The sequence below is a fragment of the Saccopteryx bilineata genome, chromosome 2 (genome assembly GCF_036850765.1).
Source record: "Saccopteryx bilineata isolate mSacBil1 chromosome 2, mSacBil1_pri_phased_curated, whole genome shotgun sequence".
NCBI lineage: Eukaryota > Metazoa > Chordata > Mammalia > Chiroptera > Emballonuridae > Saccopteryx > Saccopteryx bilineata.
In genome coordinates this window covers 297,166,760-297,191,298 of record NC_089491.1, presented here as the reverse complement: position 1 = coordinate 297,191,298, position 24,539 = coordinate 297,166,760, and the positions used below count along the sequence as shown (strand labels likewise).

General features: G+C 44.4%; 1 protein-coding gene across 2 annotated transcripts in view; it reads right to left on the bottom strand.

Annotated features, from left to right (window-relative positions):
• Nucleotides 1-7,116: 7,116 nt before the first annotated feature.
• NEK2 (NIMA related kinase 2) overlaps nt 7,117-24,539 on the bottom strand; it is a 56,266-nt gene continuing 38,843 nt past the window's right edge. For both annotated transcript variants that reach the window (XM_066261422.1, XM_066261423.1), the window contains exons 2-9: nt 20,712-21,437; nt 19,523-19,740; nt 19,019-19,259; nt 15,446-15,528; nt 14,395-14,521; nt 12,936-13,155; nt 11,170-11,295; nt 7,117-7,979 (exon numbers count right to left, since the gene is read on the bottom strand). In XM_066261422.1, the coding sequence (XP_066117519.1) occupies nt 7,753-7,979; nt 11,170-11,295; nt 12,936-13,155; nt 14,395-14,521; nt 15,446-15,528; nt 19,019-19,259; nt 19,523-19,740; nt 20,712-20,807 (1,338 nt within the window). In that variant the 5' untranslated portion in view covers nt 20,808-21,437 and the 3' untranslated portion in view covers nt 7,117-7,752. The remainder of the gene's footprint in view (nt 7,980-11,169; nt 11,296-12,935; nt 13,156-14,394; nt 14,522-15,445; nt 15,529-19,018; nt 19,260-19,522; nt 19,741-20,711; nt 21,438-24,539) is intronic.

The window sequence follows — 24,539 nt, the reverse complement described above, 5'->3', positions numbered from 1 at the left end:
GGCTAGTTCTTGATATATATTAATGGGAGCTCAGCAAATTTAGGAAATCCTTTTCTCTCTTGCCAAAGCCCAACTTTCAGATGCTGCAGACTCAAGAATCTTGCCTCAGTGCCTTGGTCGGTCTTACGCCAAACAGTGACATTTTCTTTCCATCCATATTATCACTATAACAACCCTAATCTTCCCCAAGGCATAGCTCGAAAGTAAAGAGTCAAAGACACAGAACTTTGGAAGAGAAAAACATACTAATGCATTCCCCAAACCTCTGTCTGAGTTACAATGGCTTTTGCTGACTTGCGCTCGGGAGAGGCCAGCAGCCTGCGTGGAGGGGCCAGGGGAGAGGGAGCTCTGGGCGTGGGCATTGCACATGCTGCACAGGGCATGTGGGAGGGGGCTCCTTCCAGAGCACGGCGCCCTCTTTAGAAGGGCGCAAAGAAAGAGCCCCAGATGCTTCCACATTGCCTGTGCCGGTGGAGTGCCTTTATTTTAGGGGCCTATGTGGGATAATTAAGCCCCCCCCCCACTTTTGCTTTGGCTGTTAGGAAGCTTACTGTGAACTCGGCGGCCCACCAATAACGTGTAATTATAGGTGATACGCTGGACTCATTCCTGACGTCACCCTTCCACCTTACTTTTAACACATGCATTTTATTAAAAACCCATGTTTCCTTATAAGCTGGTTTACATCTTTCCTGAAGGCAGGTGGAATGAATTCATGGACAGGTACAGTTCTAGGTCCCTGTTGCACCACTTAATCTTTGCTGATAATACCGTCCTTTTCTCCAGATGAGGAAACTGAAGCTCAGAGAGATTAAACAAACAAGCCAAAGTCAGGGCAGCTGCTGAGCGTGTAAGTCAGGTGGCGCGGCTCTCTGCTTCAGAGTTTGGCCCCCAGCAGGAAGCACTTGGACATGGTTCTCATGGGAGGTGGGCCAACACTGTGCTGAGAGGAAGCAGAAGGGAGATTTGTTATCCAACTGGTATGAAGCCCTGGACTCTCCTCCAAGCATCCCAGGCATTTTCCCAGCCTGCTGCAGGGCAGCCAGACCCCGGTTGGGAGGCTTCTGGATGCTCTGTCCACTATTTCCTTAGTTAATTGACCATGAAGGTTCTTGAGAGCAGAGCTAGGGCCAGTGACTCCGTGACCGCAGCAGGCTGTCACTGCTTTGTGGGACTGTGTAGGCGTTTTAAAGGCATGTGCCTGCCTCCCCCTCAGTCCTTCAAACAGGGGTCGTGGTCCCCACACCGCCGGATGCTCCAGGCAGACTGTGTCCTCGAAGGTTCCAGGGAAGGCTGCACAACTAAAATGAAGTTCGCATGAAGGCGAAAGATGACACAAGACAGCTTTTTAAAAAGAATGAAGAAAATGCATATGTACCAATAAGAAAAGATAATTGTTCATTTAAAAAAGCAAATTAAGAACAGTATATGAATTAAAATCCTAATTGTGAGTGTGCTTTAAATACACCTAGTCAGATCAGACATATATATGTAGACACACACAGCACAGGCCCCATATGCAGAGACACTCCACCCCGATGGCCCTCCCCACTCCCCAACCCCCACTGGGCCCTCTGCTATGGTGTTTGTTGAACTCAACCTGGTAGGAAACACCAAGCACCAGACAGTTATCAGCTACTTCTGGAAAGTGAGATGGAAGGTAAGCTTCCGGATGAGGAGACTTGCACTTTTTAATTTTTACTATACAGTTGTGGGCAAAAGCGGGTTTACAGTTGAGAGTACACAAAACTTAGAGTTTATTCTTTTTTTTTTTTTTTTTTTTTTTTTTTTACAGAGACAGAGAGAGAGTCAGAGAGAGGGATAGATAGGGACAGACAGGAACACAGAGAGATGAGAAGCATCAATCATTAGCTTTTCGTTGCAACACCTTAGTAGTTCATTGATTGCTTTCTCATATGTGCCTTGACTGTGGGCCTTCAGCAGACTGAGTAACCCCTTGCTCGAGCCAGTGACCTTGGGTCCAAGCTGGTGAGCTTTGCTCAAACCAGATGAGTCCGTGCTCAAGCTGGCGACCTTGAGGTCTCGAACCTGGGTCCTCCGCATCCCAGTGGCTCTATCCACTGCGCCACCGCCTGGTCAGGCTTAGAGTTTATTCTTGTATTATTATTAATTATTGTATCATTTTTTTTTTGCATTACAACTGTAAACTTACTTCTGCCCACCCCTTGTATTTATTTCCATATTATTAGAACTTTTACATTCATGTTATCACTTCATAACTTAAGGAAAAACTGATTTCTAAAAGTGTAATGAATAAAATCAAACACTGTGAACGTTCCCCGTGAATGCGTGGTTAAGATTACAGAGCACTAGTGCCATCGGGTGGCCCAGGGTGTAGGGTGCTGTCTCAGAGAAAGTCAGGCAGGAGGAGGAGCATTTGCCTCCCGGCTGGGTGGTCCTAAGGAGTCACTATGCAGCCTTCGATGTCTGGGGGAGCCCGAGCCGTTGCTATGGTTTGGTGTCAGAGTGTAGGGGCAGAACTTTGGTGGAGGTAAGCAAGCATGCCTCCACTGGCCCCTCTGAATGTGGTATTGGACCCAAACTTTCAGGTGTAGGAAGCTCTTAGGCAGTTGACCTCTGCTGTCCAGTGGGGGTGGGGGAAGGGGCAAAGTGAGCAACATACCAGGGAAGGCAGGCCCTTGTACACCTGTGGTCCCATCAGCTAGCCAGCCACGGCCCATGTCCCAGGAAAGGTTGCCATTATCACCCTCCTCGCCTCAAAATTTATCCATCCAATATGGATCCCTATTTACCTGGCCACCGAGTCACAGTGAACAATAACCCTTCTTGTTGATACATGTGAATTCTCTCCATTTCTTTTAAAACAGCTGCCTTGTGTCACCTTTGCCTCCATCCTTGGTGCTTTCTAGAAGGGCAGCCTTGAGTGTTGAGGGAGTTAGCCTTCCGGAAGGAGCAGGCTTTGTCCTGAAGGAAGAGGGCCACCTGGAAGCACACTATACCTCAGGGGGTGCCTGGCACCAGAGAAGCGGCCCTTGGGGCAGAAGCTGGGCAGCCCAAGGGCACTGGGCATCTGGGCTGGGATTCCGAGGGAATGGAGAGCTTCCATGGAGTGATGGGAATGCTAAGGAAAGGGGGGGAGGCTTGGGATTCTACTGGGGTCACTTGAAGATCATCTCTCTCCCCTCCACCACTAACCCATTCCCCCCTAGCCGCAGGTGTGGAAGGCTACTGGACCCTAACCATGCCAACTCTGTGCCCACCCTTCCTTAGTCGTTCAAATGTCCTGGGGTAAAGCCAGGGATTATCACTCTTAACCCATCAATCATTATGGAGCACCAGATGATTTGGGAACAAAGCTAACTTTTTACTGTCTTGTGAAGGGTTATAGTTAAGAGCACATAAGAGCTTTGGAGTCAAAAAATGTCAGTTCAGAGATCAGTTCAGAGAATGCCTCTTCCTAGCTGTGACCTCTGATCTTCGGTTTCCCCATGAAAAATGTGGCACTAATGATGCCTATTTACTAGGGGATGTTGTGAGGATTGAATGAAATAATGGGAGTAAGGCATTTATTGTAATCAACGACTGGCAGGCAATCTCTCAGTAGCAACCAATTGCCCTGGCTCCGTGTCAAGTGTGAGCCTTCCGGTCTAACAGAATCATGGCGCCATCTTGTGGTAGCTGTCTCTCAAAACAGCTCATTAATCTTAAATCTAATGACGCGTTTTCCAATGCCTAGGAGCAGGTGGTGCTTAGCAAAACTCATTATGTAAAGTCTATAATGGTACGTGTTGGTGTCTAGCAGAGCATCTTTTATCCCTATTGATGAGAGAGAGAGAGGGAGAGAGAGAGAGAGAGAAAGTGAGAGAGAAGCACCAACTCGTTCTACTTAGTTGTTCCATTTAGTTGTGCACTCATTGGTGCTTCTCATATGTGCCCTGACCAGGGACTGAACCTGCAAACTCGAGGTGGGGTGGACGCTCTATCCACTGAGCAACCCTGCGAAGGCCTAGCAGAGCATCTTCATAAATCTTAGAGAGTGATGCTGGAGAAGCGTCCTTTGGGAGGACACTCTCATGGAAGAGATACCCTTCTAACCTACCATCATGGCCCACCTAACCCAGATGTTCCCGGCCTGAACAGGAAGCAAGGTTTTGTTGGCTTTAGAGCAAGGAGACAGGAAGCATGATCAGATTATAACCTTTTCAGTTTCGATGTGTCTGTCACCCATTTCCTGTTGCGCCCCAAGTCACTACCTCTTCCAAAATGGCAGTGCCCTTCCTCGTGCCCCCTTCCTGCTCCCTTCTGCTCGTTAGCATGACCATGCGCCCTGTGTGGCTTGCTCGCTGTCCTGACTTATTTGAATGGAAACCACGAGGGCAGGGACTTCTGCGTTCCTTTAGTGCTGTGTCCTCAGCCTGTCATTAGCACCTGGCTCATAGCAGCTGAAGGAAAGAATGAATAATGAGGGTGGAGTTCGAGATGGGAAAGCTAGAGAAGCCCTCTCGGTGTGCCACGGAAAGACTTACTTTCCAAGGAAGAAAGGGATTTCCTGAAGGAAAGGCTGGTTTCAAGAGTGGGTGATCAGCACAGCAACACATGCCCCACATGCAAAGGACCTGGCATTCAGCAGGGCCAGGCACCTGGGACTGATTGCCTCATAGTTGAAGTCTAAAACTTCTTATTTATTTATTCATTTTAGAGAGGAGAGTGAGAGAGAGAGAGAGAGAGAGAGAAAGGAGGAAGGAGCAGGAAGCATCAACTTCTATATGTGCCTTGACCAGACAAATGCAGGGTTTCGAACCGGCAACCTCAGCATTCTAGGTTGACGCTTTATCCACTGCACCACCACTGGTCAGGCTGGAAATTCTTAATACAGTAATTGTATCTTTGAATTCTTGTTTTGTAAGTCAAGTCCTATGACTAATAGTGCATGAGTTGGGGCTTAGAACCTCAGTTTATTCACGATCCTGCTTCCCGCCACCAGCCTTGCCACCTCACTCGCCTCCTCTTCCTATCTGCACACCCTGACTACTGCCACACTCTGTGCCCAGCAGGGGCCTGGGCCTGGGCAATGCTCAGGGTTGAGCACTCATGCCCTGAGGCTTCCCAGGGCAGCCATAGCAGCAGCTGCTCCCCAATGTCTTTCTCCACTCGTTGGGCTGACAGCCCCATGGCATGGCTGGTGGGTGGCCAGTTGGAGGCCCTACCTTGGCAGGGGTGATCCAGGGACCCTGGATCAAGTACCAGCTTGGAGGTGTAAAGCTCCTCATGGGTGACCTCTGTCTCCTGGGGGTTGGGGCAGAGGCTCACCTCCTCCAACCTGGCAATGTAGGTCTGTGGCTGGACGACAGGGGAACCAAGCATGCGCCAGTCAGGTGTCCCTGGACACCTGCCACAGGGATCTGTGCGTTTGCCTGTCCTGGCCACCTCGAGGCTCCCTCCCGGATGAGCCACAAAATAGGAATTACATCATTCCAGCGACTCTACGCAAGCTAAATGTGCTTTTTGCATTTAAAACTGGCATCACACCACATAAAAGATGAATGTATAGTAAAATCCATGCTAATAATTAAAAAAAAATTTTTTTCTTTACTTAGAATATTAACTAGCAAACAAAACAGAAAGACCTTGGAAAAAAGGACAAGGATTTTTGTGTACCTTTAATGCTAGTTGCTCCTTGCATTATAAAAAGGAGCCTCACATTTTTACTTTGCTATGGACCCTGCAAATTATATTCACCAAATATATCAAAGTGGTCATTAGGACTAACTAATCTGTAAGCCATGGTAATCAGTTTCTGATTGTGTTTGGTAATATCAATTGTCTTTTTAGAACTACATTACCAACTGGGTAGTAAATCTGTAATAAAATAACTAATAAAGGAACTATTTCTTCCCACTTATTAACCCTTCATAACTTGGTCTTACTTCCTTAAGCTAAAACAGGGGTTGGGAACCTATGGCTCGCGAGCCAGATGTGGCTCTTTTGATGGCTGCATCTGGCTCGCAGACAAATCTTTAATTTAAAAAATGTTAAAAATATAAAACATTCTCATGTATTGCAATCCATTCATTTCCTACCGCTCATGTTCATGGTTGCAGGTGGCTGGAGCCAATCACAGCTGTCCTCTGGGAAAACACCAAATTTTTATTGGATAATGCATAACATACACTGGTCGTTGTATGGCTCTCACGGAATTACATTTTAAAACATGTGGCGTTTATGGCTCTCTCAGCCAAAAAGGTTCCCGACCCCTGAGCTAAAAGGATTAGCACTGCAAGGAAAACAGCACATGAAAAATGTGACAGGCACAGGAAGGACTGCAAATTTTATTAAAAGTCGGATTTCAGGCCCTGGCCGGTTGGCTCAGTGGTAGAGCGTCGGCTTGGCGTGCAGGAGTCCTGGGTTCGATTCCCGGCCAGGGCACACAGGAGAAGCGCCCATCTGCTTCCCTACCCCTCCCCCTCTCCTTCCTCTCTGTTTCTCTCTTCCCCTCCCGCAGCATTGGAGCAAAGTTGGCCCGGGCGCTGGAGGTGGCTCTATGGCCTCTGCCTCAGGCGCCAGAATGGCTCTGGTTGCAACAGAGCAATGCCCCAGATGGGCAGAGCATCGCCCCCTAGTGGGCATGCCGGGTGGATCTCGGTAGGGCACATGCGGGAGTCTGTCTGACTGCCTCCCCATTTTCAACTTCAGAAAAATACAAAAAAAAAAAAAAAGTCAGATTTCAAAAATAAGCCATCAAAACCAAAGTAAGTTTCTTTCAAGGGTTGGGTCTATTCCAACCAATCTTAGCTTAGGTTAGGTTTCTCAAGTGGCACTATTGACATTTTGTAGCGGCGGCTGTCCTGTGTGTTGTAGGACAGTTAGCCGCATTTCTGGCCTCTTCCTACTACATTCAACAGTACCCTCCCCAATCATTACAATCTAAAATATCTCCAGACACTGCAAATGTCCCCTGGGAGCAAAGTAGTCCCCCGGAAAGAACCACTGGGTTAGATTAATGAGAGCCAAGAGCCATTGCAGCTCCTGAGCGTGGGAGCCGGCTCCTCGCATCCTTCAGTGCCTGTGAACCGTAAAAACAGACTCCCTCCGACTAAGGGGTCAACAAATGTAAGAGACACAAATATAGGAAACTAAAGAATTCTTTTAATTAGTGAGAGATGAGTAAATGACAGCCAGCTTATATACAGTTAGACAGAATAAAAAGGAAAAGGAATATAGGTATCACAGTGGATTTTCACAAAAGGTGACAGATTTGCAGCACAGGAATACCAGGATGTTGTAAGCGGTCTCTGAAAGCAAGATGTCATGGTATTAGCGACCAGTCTGTATCCAATTCGGTTTTCTAAGCTCTAAAATATTTAAAACCTCAGACTTTAAATTTTAAATCTAGACATGACAATTGTAGGCACACCATCCATTCACTTAAAACTTCTGAGTGCTACTCCTGGGTAAATATTTTCCTGACATTATTTTTCTCCAACATTTAGAATGTAACATTTCGTGTACCAGTAGTAATCAATCACACATAGGATTATAAAAACCCAACCAAGAAAGTGTCATTTTTTCTATGAAGTGTTCTAAAAAAAAAAAAAAAACCAGAAAAGAAAGGTGTAGACACTTTGTACAGTTATTGCTGAAGAGCAAAGGCAGTTCCCAGCTCTCCTGCTCACAGCTCACAGAACAAGTGTATCAAACTACAGCAGCTGAATATCCATCTTTAAGGGGCTGGCTATATTAAATACTGCCCACAGCTCATGTCTTTCTTGGCTAGCGCATGCCCAGAATCTGTCTGCTTTTCAGCTGGTAGTTTTTTTCGATGTCTGACAGGGCTTGAGCGCGCAGCTGAGCAGCATGAAGCCTTTTCTTCAGGTCCTTGTACTTGGCTTTGGAGGTGAGCTGACTCTCAGAATTCTCATCCCTCATGACATTCTCCTTACTCTCTCTGCTGAAATGAACTTTCTTCTTAATTATCGAGGATGGAAGGTTGAAAAGTTCTTTAGGAAGAAAAAGAAAAAAGGGTTTGAATTATTTGAACAGGAGTTCAACTCCTCCATGTTAATCACACTTACCAGAAACATTCCCTCTTTCAGTTTGCATTTGAAATATAGATAGAAGTCCATCTTTGTTTCTCTGGGAGGCCAGAGGCCTGAGAGTGGTAAGGAATTAATCAGACTTTTAATCCACAGCACTGAAAAAATAATCCTTAAGTGTGCCAAATAGTAAGGAGCATGTTTTATTTCCTTAACAATCAGCTTTTCTCTTAAGGTTAAGTGCACTGGCCATTATGGGCCACAACATGAAACTTCTGGAAATCAGTATCATTTCTCTCTATTCTTGAAGTAAATGCCATTCTACCTAGAATATATCTCTTCTAGAAAATAATGGCCCTGGCCGGTTGGCTCAGCGGTAGAGCGTCGGCCTGGCGTGCAGGGGACCCGGGTTCGATTTCCGGCCAGGGCACACAGGAGAAGCGCCCATTTGCTTCTCTACCCCCACCCCCTCCTCCCTCTCTGTCTCTCTCTTCCCCTCCCGCAGCCAAGGCTCCATTGGAGCAAAGATGGCCCGGGCGCTGGGGATGGCTCCTTGGCCTCTGCCCCAGGCGCTAGAGTGGCTCTGGTTGCGGCAGAGCGACGCCCAGGATGGGCAGAGCTTCGCCCCCTGGTGGGCAGAGCGTTGCCCCTGGTTGGGTGTGCCGGGTGGATCCCGGTCGGGCGCATGCGGGAGTCTGACTGTCTCTCCCCGTTTCCAGCTTCAGAAAAATACAAAAAAAAAAAAAGGAAAGAAAAGAATGGAAGCAGAAGCTCTTTCTTACAGGGAGCACCTAGTTCTGGATAGTCAGAACACTTACTTCTAAGCTGATTGGGAACTTGCTTCCAAAAGAAACTCGGCAAATTCAGTGTGGAAAAGGTAAACTGAGTAACAGTAGATTGAGGAAGGTGAATTGTGCTTTTTACATGAAAAAAAAAATAACTTCCTTGAAGTGGTAACACTATTAGTACCGACAGACTATTTGGAGGTTGGGGATCTGCAGGTTTCAGCTCCAGAACCTTTTTAGTTTTCCTGTCCTTCCATTTGAAAGAAATACATTCAAATATTTACTGAGCTCACTGCATGGCAACTGTGGACCAAACAAAGGCCCTGTTCCCAGAGGGGAGTGGACAAGCACAGTGAGGGGTGCTGGAGGGTGTGTGCTGTGGGGGAAACACTGAGAAAGGGACACAGACGTCTTGGGGCAGTCACTGTGAGGAAAGCTGCATAGCACGGTGACTGTGAGCAGACATGACGTTAAGGAAGCAAGAAGCCACCCGGACCTGGGGGAACTGACTCCGGGCTAAAGAAACAAACAGGCGTGAGGTAGGAGCCGGCGGAACCCAGAAGAGCGGCCTCTGTTGTCCCAGGACTTTTAGCCTTGCGCCAATGTGTCACACACAACCACCTTTATTACCACAAGTTCCCCATAAATACCTATGTAAATCGTATATCTCACGAATGGGATAATTTTATAAGAAAGAAAGTTGTTTAGAAAAAGAATTAAAGTATTTCATTAAGTAGAAGAAAAAAATTCGTATTTCATTAACTAGACTAACACAAGCTTTAGAGAAGATGCTGCTGGTTACTGTGATGACCATGACATGAGTCTGATGCTCTCTCTCTCTCTCTCTCTCTCTCTCTCTCTCTCTCTGAAGTTTACAGCCCAGGGTGGGGCAGAGATATTCCCACCTGTTCAGTTTGCAGCGGCAGCCACGCCCACTGCCCTGCTGCTTGTGTTAGGGCTCTAACATTCAGTACTTTCTGTGCTCAGTACTTTAAAATACCTCCTAGCCCCAGTGGATCCTCCACCCTATAGCTCAGTTTAGGTGTCTGCCGTGATTTGCATACAGGCAGATCCTATAACTATGTATCCTATAAAGTGAAACACATCATCCTTCTCTAGCTTTTTTCATCCTTCGCTCAAAGACTCTCAAAGCAAGATGTAAGTAGAGTGTTTAACTGGAAGAGCCACCAACAGGGCCTTCAATGATTCCCAGCCACGACTTTCTGCAGGAAACTCATCCAGATAAAAATTTATCTTGCTCTATCGTTGTCATCATGACTGAGGTCTATTTGTCTTTACGATGGCAATGTGGAATCTAAGAAAAGCTAAAATAAATATTACAAAAATACTGGAATGGCAGATAGTAATATTGAGGAAAAAAGAAAGATCATTTAACACAGCTGAAGCCCAAGTTTGTTTCATTTACCTCCATTGCTAGTTTCACTGCTTCCCATCACCTTTCCCCGTAAAGTTATTTAATAGTTCATGTCTGTTCTATTTACAAAACACTGTCATTCTCACTGAAGTGACCAGATTCCCTCTCAATTTATTCCAGATGCAAACAGGAGCCTTCATATTTGCTGTCCTACATGGTATGAGGGAGCTGTAAGAACTCTCAGTTTCCTTGGAAACGTCAGACACTCAATTTTGAAAACCAACAAAAAGCCTTTAAAAAATAATTTGTGTCATAAAGAAATCAAGAAAAAAGACTGACGCTTTGCATTTTCCATAATCTCAAAGAGAAGACTGAACTAGAGCAGAGCGCTGGGGATAACACCCACGCCAGGCACTGGGCAGGCCGACTGTCTCTGAATGAGACCCTGTCTGTATATAAATAAAGAAATCGTAGATATTAAACAATGGAATTTTGACAAATACATGTTTCAATATGAACGAGTCTTAGCAAAGATCCCAAAGTGATGGCTTATTCTACAGTTGGTGTATCACACATACAAGCCGTACTTTCTGGGAAGGGTGTGGCACGTGGTATGTGGGCATGTGCCAATAGTTAAATGCTAGAATTTTTGCTTGAAAATGTAGAGAGAAATGTACCCAGAGAAAAATCTAAAATGCACATCATTTAAAAAAAATGTCCTGTTTTAAAAAACAAACATCAAATACTAAACATGTAGTTTGATAAGTAAATTTGAAGATAAAATCATTATGACTCATTCAGGCCTCTGAACCCAGTAAGTAAATTATTGCAGTAACACTATTCTTATTCCCCTTGAAATGCATATAGTCAGTTAAGTCCACCTTAAATCTCTAGGCTTTGTAAATTAAAAGGGCTGCCAAAGCCCCTGGAAGGCGACAGTGGCACCCATTTCCGCAGGCAAGGCCGCTGCTGTCCCCCGCGCTCACATGTGTACCTGGGCCACCGGCCAGGGACAGGGACCGCGGATCCTTCAGCAGGCTGTAATTCCTCAGCAAGCCTTCTGCTCTCACCAGTTTGTCCTCCGCCAGCCTCTCCCGAACGCAAAGCTCACGTTCCTTCTCTTTAGAAGAGGAATAAACAAGAAAGAAGCAAGTGGCTTTGGGTAGAAAACAATTTACATTTGGCAATCTTACCATTTTTCCTAATCGTTCCTAATCACCGAGACCGGCTTGCCTAAGCAGCGATTAGCGATGCTTTGTCAAAGGTTTCTCACCGTATACGCTGGTCAACCTGATTGTGCTAGTTTATAATTTGGTGTTTTAGTGTGTGGCATGTTGTCTTAGGTTTTTTTGGAAGGACTGGTGTAAGCACAAGCACAAAGTTAGCTTCAGCCTCTGGCTGACCAGGTGTGAGAGGAACTCACCTGGGAAAACAAAAACTAATGTCATCTCTAATCTTCACTGAAAACGGGCGACAATTCATTCTCGGGCATTACCTGGCCCCACAGTACAATCCCTCCTTCTTCTGGGTGAATGACAGCACCCACACAGGGAGGGAAAACTACAACTCAATTAGACCAGTGACAAAGGCTATTATTTATCTGTGGCCCAGAAGTCAGATAGGTCAGATTTCAGTTGCTATATGGAATTACAACATTAGGGGAAATGTCAATAAAAATTGCCATCTCTTTTTCTTTTCTTTTTATAGCATTCTTTTGACTGAAGAGCCAAAACAAGGTTTCCAGGTAAGCATCAGTTGTAGCTCTACAGAAAGCATGTGTCAAAGCACCACACAGTTGTCAGCAGGAGGTAAAACATTAGCAAATGCATTGGACATTTTATAAGTACATGTAAACGGAAAAATCACAAAACTCTGCATTGGGCTTAAAACCGCACAAGTGAAATCAGAGAGCCACGAGGATGGGAGGAGACAGCCCCTCACTGCTGTGCTCCCTTGCCAGCTGTCACTCCAGTGGAGTAGACAGACTTTTGACATCAAACACTAACCAGCATCTAATCAGTGAATAGCCATCCCAGCATTTATAAACCGGGATATCTTGTATGCACATTACTGAACTTACTATACACTGAAGGATTTTAGGCCTGAATTGTGTTGGATCAGCCATGTCAGAAGGTAGAAGTAATGGTTATTATGGTTATTAGCAGATTCTAAGACCTACCTTTACAATGTAAAAATGTAGGGTATATATATATTAAGAAACAGAAAAAAAGTAACAGTAAAGTAGAATGGCTACATTAAAGTATAATGTATACATTCAAGTATGCAAAATCTATAGGAAGATACAGTGACTACTGTTAGGGCCTTCACAGTTAGAGCCCAACAATACAATGACAGCAATGAATCACAAAAAAGAATCAGCTCAACAGGAAGATGCCAGAGCTTATTTACATATTTACAAAACATATTGCAGTCTCTCAAGTATAAGAGTGTTCTAATACAGTGGTTTCAACCTTTTTATTCTTGGGGACTGGTGAAAATAGAATTATTTCAGGGACCGCTAAGGCAGAAATCAGCCTGATCATAAGTGAATTCGACTAAGATCACTGGGTCCAGACTCTTCATACAACATCAGGGTGGTTAACTCTTTCGCAGACCGGCAGGAAATTTCTGGTGGACCCACCTGTGGACTGGAGGTTGAAAACCACTGTTCTAATAGACCCATCATTTAAGTCAATTTTCACACCTATCACAGTCACCACCCCGTAGCTCTCCTTGGCTTCGCCCCCCATTCACACTTACGCTCCAGTCTTTCCTCCCTTGCCCTGAGGGCTCGCTCTCGCTCCTGTAACTGTGCTTCCTTCAGTTTCAGCTCACTTAATACGGGGCTGGAATCCTGCAGCTTTTCCGGTTCTCCTAATCGCCGCCCCCTTCTCTCAGGATTTCTTCTTCGCTCTTCTGCAACCAAGTCTGCTATCAAAGGGTTCCCCAGAATTTCTTCAACAGAAGGTCGATGGTAATCCTGGGGAAGAAATATTCAGTGTTACAGTCAGGTTTCGTAACAGAATACTCACCCTAAAAGAGCAGTCACATTAAAATGGCATATATTTTCAAGGCAAAAGAAAGGACTTGTTTATAGATGGGCCTTAACCACCTGGGAAAATAAATTCACTGGTGGCTTTAACTCCTGAGGTTTTGGGTCCAAATGATAATGCAGATTTTACTTATCTTTATTCCCCCTTCAACCGGAAGGCTCCATCCCAGTGCAGGTGCTCAGCAGCATTGCCAGAGTCTGTTTGAGGGCAGCTCTAAAGCTCAGTAAGCAGGATGCTCTCCCGAAGACCCTAACTCCTATTACACCTGTCTCCCCCTTTCCTGTAATCCCACGGCGACGACCTTCCCCATTAGCCTGATCTCTTGGATGTCTCCCTTGCCATCCACGGCCAGATTTTTCCACATAATCTCTCAGAGTATTTCCTGCTACTCTTTTTGGCCACACACCCCCCTCTGTCTGGTCTCTAGTCTCTCAACTGGAGCTACAGGCACAGTAATAAAGTCTTCTTTGTGGCCCCTCTGCACCATCTGCCACACTGAGGTAGGGAGGGACAAGGGGAACTGAGGGTTTGATGCTTCCTGCAATCTTTTCTTGCCACCAACCATCTGTTAGCATGACAGCGAGTGGGAGGTGACATAAAGAAAGCACGGAGGGTAGGCCAGCAAGGACGTGCAATGTGCCATATTTATATGTTTTCATTTGTGTTAACAGAGCAGATTTAGCTAAGGAAATATATTTAATGTTTCTTCCCTCTCATTGCTCTATGAGAGAGAACACTCCCCAAAACTTAATTGAGAGATGGAAAAAGAGAAAATAACCTTCTCATCTTTACCTTTAAATTTTTTTTTTTGGGGGGGGGGTTCTGTATTTTTCTGAAGCTGGAAAAGGGGAGAGACAGTCAGACAGACTCCGGCATGCGCCCGACCGGGATCCACCCGGCACGCCCACCAGGGGCAACGCTCTGCCAAGACCAGAGCCACTCTAGCGCCTGGGGCAGAGGCCAAGGAGCCATCCCCAGCGCCTGGGCCATCTTTGCTCCAATGGAGCCTTGGCTGCGGGAAGGGAAGAGAGAGACAGAGAGGAAGGATGGGGGGGTGGAGAAGCAGATAGGCGCTTCTCCTATGTGCCCTGGCCGGAAATCGAACCCGGGTCCCCCACACTCCAGGCTGACGCTCTACCGCTGAGCCAACTGGCCAGGGTCTTTACCTTTAAATTTAACATCCTTGTAATAATGTCATTCAGTTCATCAGAGTAACGATATGGAATTCGCCTGAATTTGCCTTCTCGGATTTTCCCAGCCAGTTCCTTCTGGTTGAAAGCTGTGAATGGAGGCCTGAAAGACAAAAATATTTTCTGTACAAAAGAAAATGTATTAGGAACCAAATCAAGAACACAGTTTATGCTCCAGTTTGCATTTATGTCTTTACTGCTGAGATTTTCCTCTATAGCTGCTTCCCAGTCTTGGCGCTACAGACCTCTGGGGTCACATAGCCCTTTGATGTGGGGGCTGTCCCGCGTGCACCATAGGGTGCCTGCAGCATCAGGGGCCTCCATCCACTAGATGCCAGTAGTTATCCCGAGTTATGACAACCAAAAATGTCTTCAGACATTGTCAAATGTCCCCTGAGGGCTAAAACTGCTTCACCATCCCTGGATGAGAATCACTGCTCATCCAAGGGGGGTGAAGCTTGGAAGGGAAAGAATGTAAAGAAAAGGGAAAGAATTGAAGCTCTTTCAGTCTCCAAATCTCCAGACCTCCTCCCAGATCTCTGTTTCATCTCTTCCATAGCCCTGACCTATTTGCTCTCCCTGTGAGCTGAGTGTCAGTCTAACAAGGTAGCATCTAATCAGGCTGGAAGCCTGAACAAGTCAAGATCCAGCCTCAGGGGTCATATTATTAATTTATAAATAATTTTTTTTTTTACCTGTCCACCTACCTTAATTTTAACTCAAGGTATGATTCTTCTTTTTCTTTAATTTTTATTTATTGATTTTAGAGATAAAGAAACATTGATTTGTTGTTCCACTTATTTATGCATTCATTGTTGATTCTTGAATGAGCCCTGACCAGGGATCAAACCCACAACCTCAGCATATCAGGATGATCTTCTAATCAATTGGGCGATGTGGCGAGGGCTCAAGGTATGATTCTTTCAGACTTGAATATGCATGGATGGTCAAACAACTGAAGCCAGTAAAAGGTGACAAACCTCTGAATATATACCTCAGACTAGAAATCTGTCTTCATCATACTTACATTAATGCACACAATTCATACAGCAAACAACCTAGTGACCAGATATCTGATTTCTCATTGTAGGACATGCGACTCATCTGTTCCTTAAGGGGGAAAAAAGTAAGAAAGTGGGAGGAATTAAAAGTTTATTTTGTTTTTAAAACATATACTTTATCTTCCAATTTATAATGAAAAAAGGCAAAAATCTTATCCTAATACACTTTGTCACATATAATTCATTCATTTTTCCTTCTCAAATGTTTATTATAGGCGAGGCACTGCAATTTAGGTGAATATGAGAGACCTCTACCCTCATGACATTCATAATCTAGAAACTACATTTTAAAAGAGGCAGAAGGTATTCCAGAATAATCAATACATACATCTAGCCCACATTTAAATAGATGCAGACTTAAATGGCAATTGAATTATTCAGTTAGCTTTCTTCTTTGGTCTGTTCTATAAACCACACTAACTGATATTCTCATTTCCTGTTTTAATTGTTCGTCTTTCTTCCACACTCATCATAAAAGCAGTCTGCCATAGCTCTTATTCTCAATGGAGGGCACAGAGGCAGCGACCAGAATCTTCAGCAGGTTTCTCAGTGTTTTAAAGTCCAACAGGTGCCTGACTAAACAGTGGCGCAGTGGCTAGAGCATCGGACTGGGATGCGGAGGACCCAGGTTCAAGACCCCGAGGTCACCAGCTTGAGTGTGGGCTCATCTGATTTGAGCAAAGCTCACAAGCTTGGACCCAAGGTCGCTGGCTTGAACAAGAGGTTACTCAGTTTGCTGTAGCCCCAGTCAAGGCATATATGAGAAAGCAATCAATGAACAACTAAGGTGTCTCAAGGAAAAACTAATGATTGATGCTTTTCATCTCTCTCCATTCCTGTCTCTCTGTCCCTATCTATTCCTCTTTCTGACTCTCTCTCTGTCTCTGTAAAAAATTGTAAAAATAAAGTCCATCAGGTGATAGAGATTACCGTATTTTTTGCTCCATAAGACGCACTTTTTTCCCTCCAAAAGTGGAGAGGAAAATGCTCGTGCATCTTATGGGGCGAAAAATATGGTATTTTATTAAATATTTTAACTATTTGGTTCAGAATATTTTTTTCTTATTTTCCTCCTTAAAACCCTAGTTGTGTCTTATGGTCAGGTGCGTCTTATGGAGCGAAAAATATGGTATTATGCTAAGCGACATAAGCCAGCAAGAGAAAGACAAACACCATATGATCTCATTTATATGTGGAATCTAATAAACAAACTAAACTGATGAACAAAATAGAAACAGAGACATGGATACATGGAACAGACTGACAGCTGTTGGGGGGGCAGAGTGGGGTTGGGAGACTGGATAACAGAAGGTAAAGGGATTAAGGAAAAAGTGTGTGTGTGTGTGTGTGTATATATATATGTATGTATATATGTATAACACAACACATAGACAACAGTGTGGTGATAGCCAGAGGGAAAGGGGGTGGGGGTCAGTGGAGGTGGGCAAAGGCGGGGAAAATGGGGGCGAAGAGACTTAGCCTGGGGCAATGGGCACCCCATGCAGTGTGCAGAGGATGTTTTATTGAGTTGCACACCTGAAACCTGTACCCCAAAAAATTAAAAAAATAAAGTCCAATGGCTGAGTGTGATACCACGCCCTGGCAATGCCGTAGGGAAGGCTGAACAGATCTGATTCAAGGGCAGGAGGGAAAAGGAACAATGGAGTTGTGCAGGTTTCAAATTTCCCAAGAACCACTTTTGGATAATTTACCTTTATGTTAAAGGCTTTCTATTGGGAATCTGATCCAATGAGAAAATGACACTGTTCTGGCCGTGTCTAATCTTAGTGAAAAACAAAATCATTAATACAAGGTTTTACACTCTAGACTAGTGGTAGTCAACCTGGTCCCTACCGCCCACTAGTGGGCGTTCCAGCTTTCATGATGGGCTGTAGCGGAGCAACCAAAGTATAAATAAAAAGATAGATTTAACTATAGTAAGTTGTTTTATAAAGATTTATTCTGACAAACTTAGCGAAAATCCGACATAAAGTACTTGGTAAGTAATTATTATTATATGCTTTAACTTGCTGTAACTCTGCTTTATAAATTTTATAAAGTAAAGTTACTTCCCTACTTTATAAATCACCATTACTGTGGAACCGGTGGACGGTTAGAAAATTTTACTGCTAACAGAGATACAAAAGTGGGCAGCTAGGTATAAAAAGGTTGACTACCCCTGGTCTAGACAGATTGGTCAACATAACTAAAAATGACTTAGAAAAGCCTGGAGATGTTTGTGAACTAAAAAAATTAATCCCTCAGCCCTGGCCGGTTGGCTCAGTGGTAGAGCGTCGGCCTGGCATGCAGAAGTCCCGGGTTCGATTCCCGGCCAGGGCACACAGGAGAAGCGCCCATCTGCTTCTCCACCCCTCCCCCTCTCCTTCCTCTCTGTCTCTCTCTTCCCCTCCCGCAGCGAGGCTCCATTGGAGCAAAGATGGCCCGGGCGCTGGGGATGGCTCCTTGGCCTCTGCCCCAGGCGCTAGAGTGGCTCTGGTAGCAACAGAGTGACACCCCGGAGGGGCAGAGCATTGCCCCCTGGTGGGCAGAGCATCGCCCCCTGGTGGGCGTGCCGGGTGGATCCCGGTCGGGTGCATGCGGGAGTCTGTCTGACTGTCTCTCCCCGTTTCCAGCTTCAGAAAAATACAAATTAATCCCTCTCCACCTTTACCTGCTCAGAATTCATCTATAGTACAGCCCACTGGTGCTATCACTTACTGATCCAAGCTCTTCAAAAGCCATCAGGCAATATCTAGAGAGCCATACACAGTTCATACCCTTTGACTCAGCAATTTCATGTTAAGAGCTATCTGCCAAGGAAAAAACCAAAAAGGAAGAGAGAAGACTTTATATGTTCTTTCAGAATGGTGGGAAATTTTGGAAACAAAATATCCAGCAATAGAGGAAACAGATAAGTAGATAGGCTCTGCAGCTCCCTTGTAGGAAAAGGCAATAATAGCAAATACGAAGAGTTAACTCTGTAAAAACACATTATCTGAAGTAAGTGAGCCTCCTGAGCCCTGACTCTCCATGCACAAGAATCAGCTCTAGAGAGTCTGTTAAAATGCAGGGTCCAAATTGAAAAGCAGAAGGAAAACTGAGTGCAAGGACCGGTCCAGAGAGCTGAATTCCCTGCATTGCGACTTGGGGCCCAGAACTGTGCATGTTGAACAAACACTCCAAACGGGTACAAGCTGGCATACAGGACCTGCAGCTCTTTGGGAAACACAGCTTCTGAGGCCAGAAACAAAACCTATTTCTATTTCACCTTTTTAATCTCAGAATTTAGCACATGGCAGTCATTCAATAAATGCTGATTTGAATTGCTGATACCGAGGAGTTTAACGGTCTGGTGATTCATTAGGGAAAAAATATGTATTTAAAATTAAAGTGTTAGTAATTCTTGGATATTGGACATTACTAAACACACAAACAAAAAACTAAAAACAAAAACAAAAAACCCCCACACCTCACAGTCCTTGCATTTGAAAGCTTACTTTTAAGAGGTTTAAAAAGTATCTAAATTCTGAAAGACTTACAGGAGACATGTAATAAGGTGTGCCAACAAACGTTTTTGCAAAACTTGTATCATGATTTAATATTCTAGCCAGCCCAAAGTCTCCAAGCTTAACGTTGTGATTGCCATCCAGGAAAACATTGGCTGGTTTCAGATCCCGATGTAGTACAGTATGACCACCATCACTTCGTCTGTGACATTCCTTTAGGGCCAGAGTCAACTGAGTCATCACTCGAAGAACAAACTCTTCATCTAAGTATTGTCTGAAACCAAAACAGTTATGTAGCATAGAGCTTCTGAGTAAAACCATTACAAAGATGAAATAATAAATTATCTAGTTTTCAAAGTGTACATTAGGGAAATAAATATCCTATTTTGATATAAAATATGGGTGTTGATTCACAAGGTATTTCCTAAAATTCTGTGGACCCACCAAAAAAGTAATTCATCCCTGATCCTAAAACAAGATGCTTCACAAAAGATAAACCAGATCCATTTTCAGCTTACATTTAAAAGGTTAACTTACCTTTCCTTGGTTCCCTTTGTAATTACACTAGCCAGGTCCCCTCCTTCGCAATATTCCATTACAATGTATAGTGTTGTGTTGGTTCGGTCAATAATCCGATCATAGTAACGGACAATGTTTGGATGTTTCAGTTCACGGAGCAAATTCACTTCAGAAACAAGCATTTGTTTCTCAGCTTCTGTCATGGAGCCATAGTCAAGCTCTTTCCAAACTAATATCTGAAATAAAGATTGCCAAGGTAGGAATGAACTCATTGCATTCAAAAACAAAATGAGGGCTTCGATTTTTTTTTAACTATAGAATTCCTTTTCTACTAAATAGATCATACAGTCATGATCATCTAATTTAGTTCAATAAACTTAAGGACCACTGAGTTTATTTCCAAAATCATTTTTTAATTCTTAAGAAGAAAAAAAAAAAGTAACGGGAGAGAGGGAGATGAGACACACCAGGCTCCCCCAACTCCCTACCCTCATTGCTCTGGGAGGTTGGCAAAGTTACTTTGGCCAGAGGTGGGGCAGAGGCAGCCCAAGTCCCTGACCATTCCCACCGCCCAAGCCTTTCCCAGGTAGAAAGAAGACTTGAGTATTTATCCCTCCATCAGCTGTTAGGCAGCTTCCTCCCCACTGTTTCTCTCTGAATAAAGTCTACCTCCACACATGAGAAATACGAATCCAATACTCTGAATAAAGGGTATCTTAAAGGAGCTCTGACTGCAAGACATAAAAGTTCCAGGTTCCTCTTGTAGCCCTGCCCCTTCCTCCCGTCCCAGAAGTCTGCTCTTCTCTAATAGCTCAGGAGTCAGCCACCTGTCAACAGCGGAAGGCCCGTAGCAGGTCAAAGTAGGAAAAACAGGAAGGAAATGGAAGAGAAAGCAAAAAAGACGGAAATATAAGCAAATATATATATATATATGTTATATATCTGTATATGTGAATATACTTTATATCTATCTATAAACTATAGTATATATAAATACATAAATATTATATATTACTGCACAAAAATTAGGGATATTTCAAAATGAATATGAAACAATAAAATATCCCCTAATTTTTGTGAACAGTATATATATACACATATACATACATACATACATACAAACTCCCATCCCTTGGGAAACCCAGTACAGCGACTGGGCTGGTGAGACCTTAGCAGGGGCGGGGACAAGGAAGGGGTCCACGCTCACCTTGCCGTCAGTCTTCCTCCGGATCTTCTGGCAGCGACCGAAGGAGCCCGTGCCAATGGTGTGCAGGACCTCGTAGTCCTCCGCCCGGGTCGGCATGGCAGGGCCCGCCGCCAGACTTCTGCAGATCGCGCCACAGCCGCGGGGCTGCAGCCACCTACTCGACTCCGAGACCCCTCCAAGCCACAGGCCTGCAGTCCCAGTCTCCAGCCCAGTTTAACCGTCGCGGGCTCTGGCCTGGCAGCCTATTGGCCCATGATGAGGTAGCTTTGCCTCTCTGATTGGCTAATAGGAACACAACTCCCTCGGCATCTTGGGAAGGCGTATCCATAGGCAACCTGTATCGGCGTCTCTGTGGGTGTCTGTTTTCCACCAGTAGGGAGAAAGACGCAGAGCTAAATCAAACGGAGGGTGAGGGATTCATAGTGAAAATAGGTGGGGCTGCGCAACTCTTGGCGGTCTGGCTGAAGTCGCCAAGGTAACCGAAGTCCAGAGACTTTTCCTCAGCCTTATTTGCACATTGCTTCAACCAGCTGCCTTCTGACCTTTGCACTGTGACCCCTCTCTCAGGTTCCTGTACCCTGAGCCTGGCTGGGATCACGCCGAAGACTTGAGAGCTGAGTACAGAGATGAGTACAGCCCCTCTTTGAAGGATGCATGAGAGTGCTATGATGCGGGACTGTGCCAGGCACTTTACATGTATTGTCTTGTTTATTCCTCGATGCAAACCTATAAAGCAGGAATTAGTATAATGAAGAAGTGGAAGCACAGAAAAGGTACATTATTTGCTCTAGGTCCAACAGCCAGAGATAGAAGAATCATTGCAAAAGCAGTGGACAATCATAGTAACGACTTAAAGTAGCCTCTTCTGGGGACATACAGAAACCAACAGTTTCAGCTCATCCAGCCAGAAGGAATCGTCACATTTTTACCCCGGAGAGAGAACCTGAAGGCCCCCATCCAGGGCTGGATGGAGAAATGCACTACCAGAAGGCTAATAATCTGGAAATGCATAAATAGGTCAATTTTCCTTAAATATCTGTTCAACATGGGATTGAAAGCAACTCGATTTAATATTAAGAATTACGAACCTCTTTATGTTAAAAATAAGACGTTTATTACATGTACTGAATATAACATAATTGGAATTGCCAGCCAGGAGAATTTTTGAAATAACATTCAAGGGCACAACCTTACCCTCAAGGGAATAGGACCAATTTAGGTTTTAAAAGTTATATAAGGAGCTACTATTGGCTGTGTTAATTGGCATTATATTTTTCATTTTAATACCTCTTTAAAATTGACATCCACAGAGCTCTTTGGCTGGCCTGCCCCAAATCCAGACCCACACTGTCTCTCTGGCCACTCTTCTGCTGTTGTTCTTTGTCCCAATTCCCCAAACCCGGCACACTTTCTCAGCCCCACTCCCTACCACTACCTCTGCACTTGTTATTCCACTCCCTTCTCCACTCCCCAAACCAGTATCATGTCTGTCTAGAGGACACACTTGTCTTTCAGGATTCATTGCCAACTTGTACTCTGGGAAGCCTCTGCTAGCTAGCACACTATAACAATCCATTTCTTCATCTACATTATTCACAGACCGCTTTGTACATAAATCAACCCTTAACTTTTTATTTATCATTATTTGTTTACATAGGTCTCACAGTAGTTCAGCTCATAGTAGCTAGCATAAGTCCTATAATAAAGGATGTGTGCACCTGACCAGGTGGTGGTGCAGTGGATTGAGCATCGGACTGGGATGCCGAGGACCCAGGTTCGAGACCCCGAGCTTGCCAGCTTGAGCATGGGCTCATCTGGTTGAGCAAAAGCTCACCAGCTTGGACCCAAGGTCACTGGCTCAAGCAAGGGGTTACTTCGTCTGCTGAAGGCCCGTGGTCAAAGCACATATGAGAAAGCAATCAATGAACAACTAAGGTGTCGCAATGCGCAACAAAAAACTAATGATTGATGCTTCTCATCTCTTCGTTCCTGTCTGACTCTCTGTTAAAAAAAAAAAAAAAAGAATGTATAATAAATCCTTTTATAAATGAAAATACAAGAAAGCAGTTTATTTATCATGCAAGGATTTAAGAGGATGGCCTCAAGTACTCATGTTTTAAATGTCCCCAGCCTTGTGGTTAGAGAATAAATAATGGGGAAAGGGCCACCCCAGGAGTATGGAGAGTGGCTCCTAGGATCACGTGTTCATTTAACAAATGTTTATGATCCTGGCTGGGTTGCTCAGTTAGAGCATGGTTCCAATATGCCAAGTTTGAGGGCTTAATTCCCCCATCATAACACATACACAAATCAACCAATGAACACATGAATGGGTAAAACAACAAATCAATGTTTCTCTTTCTCTCTCTCTCCCTTCTTCTCTCTCTAAAAAATAAAATCAATAAATAAAAATGAACAAAAGTTTATTGAGCACTTACTATATCCCATGTGTAATGACAGGCATTGATATGTAGAGTGTTAATTAGAAATAAGACAGTGGGGCCACAATGACAATCATAAAGAAAAGAGTGACATAGGGCCTGACTAAGTGGTAGCACAGTAGGTAGAGCATCAGACTGGGATGCAGAAGACCCAGGTTCGAAATCCCGAGGTCTTCAGCTTGAGTGCAGGCTCACCAGCTTGAGCACGGGCTCATCAGCTTGAGCATGGGGTTGCTGGCTTGAGCGTGGGATCATTGACATGACCCCATGGTCGCTGACTTGAGCCCAAAGGTCACTGGCTTGAAGCCCAAGGTAGCTGGCTTGTGCAAGGGGTCACTGGCTCAGCTGGAGCCCCCCAGTCAAGGCACATATGAGAAAGCAATCAGTGAACAACTAAGGCACTGCAACTATGAGTTGATGCTTCTCATCTCTCTCCCTTCCTGTCTGTCCCTGTCTATCCCCCCTCTCTCCTTCACTTAAAAAGAAAATAAAACAAAACAAAAAATACTTGTACAGAAAACACCCTTTCCCCATCACTTACACCCTCCTTTATTCACATTCCATCCATTCTTTAAAACTCAGCTCACTCCCAGTTTCTTCCCTAAATGTTTTCCTACTTTCAATTCACTTGATCTCCTAAGTGAGTAATTAACTCTCTTTTTTTACTCATTTGGAATGTGCCATATACTAATCTATATTACCAGCTTCTCCTGTATATCTAACTTATCTGACCCACTAATTTGAAAACTCATCCTTCAATACATAAAAATTGAGGCCCTGCCAGGTGCTGAAGATTCCCCAGTGCGTGCATTCCTGGAGGTGGAGGAGGGAGATGTGCACAAGATCACAGGGAAGTCCAACCATTACACAGTGTGGTGAAAGTTAAGAAAACGAACAAGGAACTGAGGCAGAAACTGAGACATTTTCCTGTAAAGAGATCTAAGGGATGATCAGCTCCAGGAAGATAGGGTGACGGCTTGAACTTCTCCATACCCAGGGTCTAATTCACTGTCTTCACAATTGTTTTGCTAAATGTGCTTATGTTGTTAGTTTTCATTTAAATTTAGTGACATTTCAGATTATTTTCACGATGCCTATGCTTTCTGCTCACGAGTGCTCTATAGGTGTTCCTAGAGACACCAACTCATTTTTCAAATGGGCATCTCCAACTTAACATATCCTAAATCAAACTCCTGATCTTTGCCCCGAATTTGTTCTACTGTCTTCTTCATCTTAAGTAATTAATACATCTATTTTCTGTTGTAGTTTGTGTGTGTGTGTGTGTGTGTGTGCACTGCAGTATCTCCAGCACCTATAGCATACCCAGAACATAGTAGGCACTCAATTAGCATTTGTCTATTAAATAAATAAACAAGTGAATTTAGGA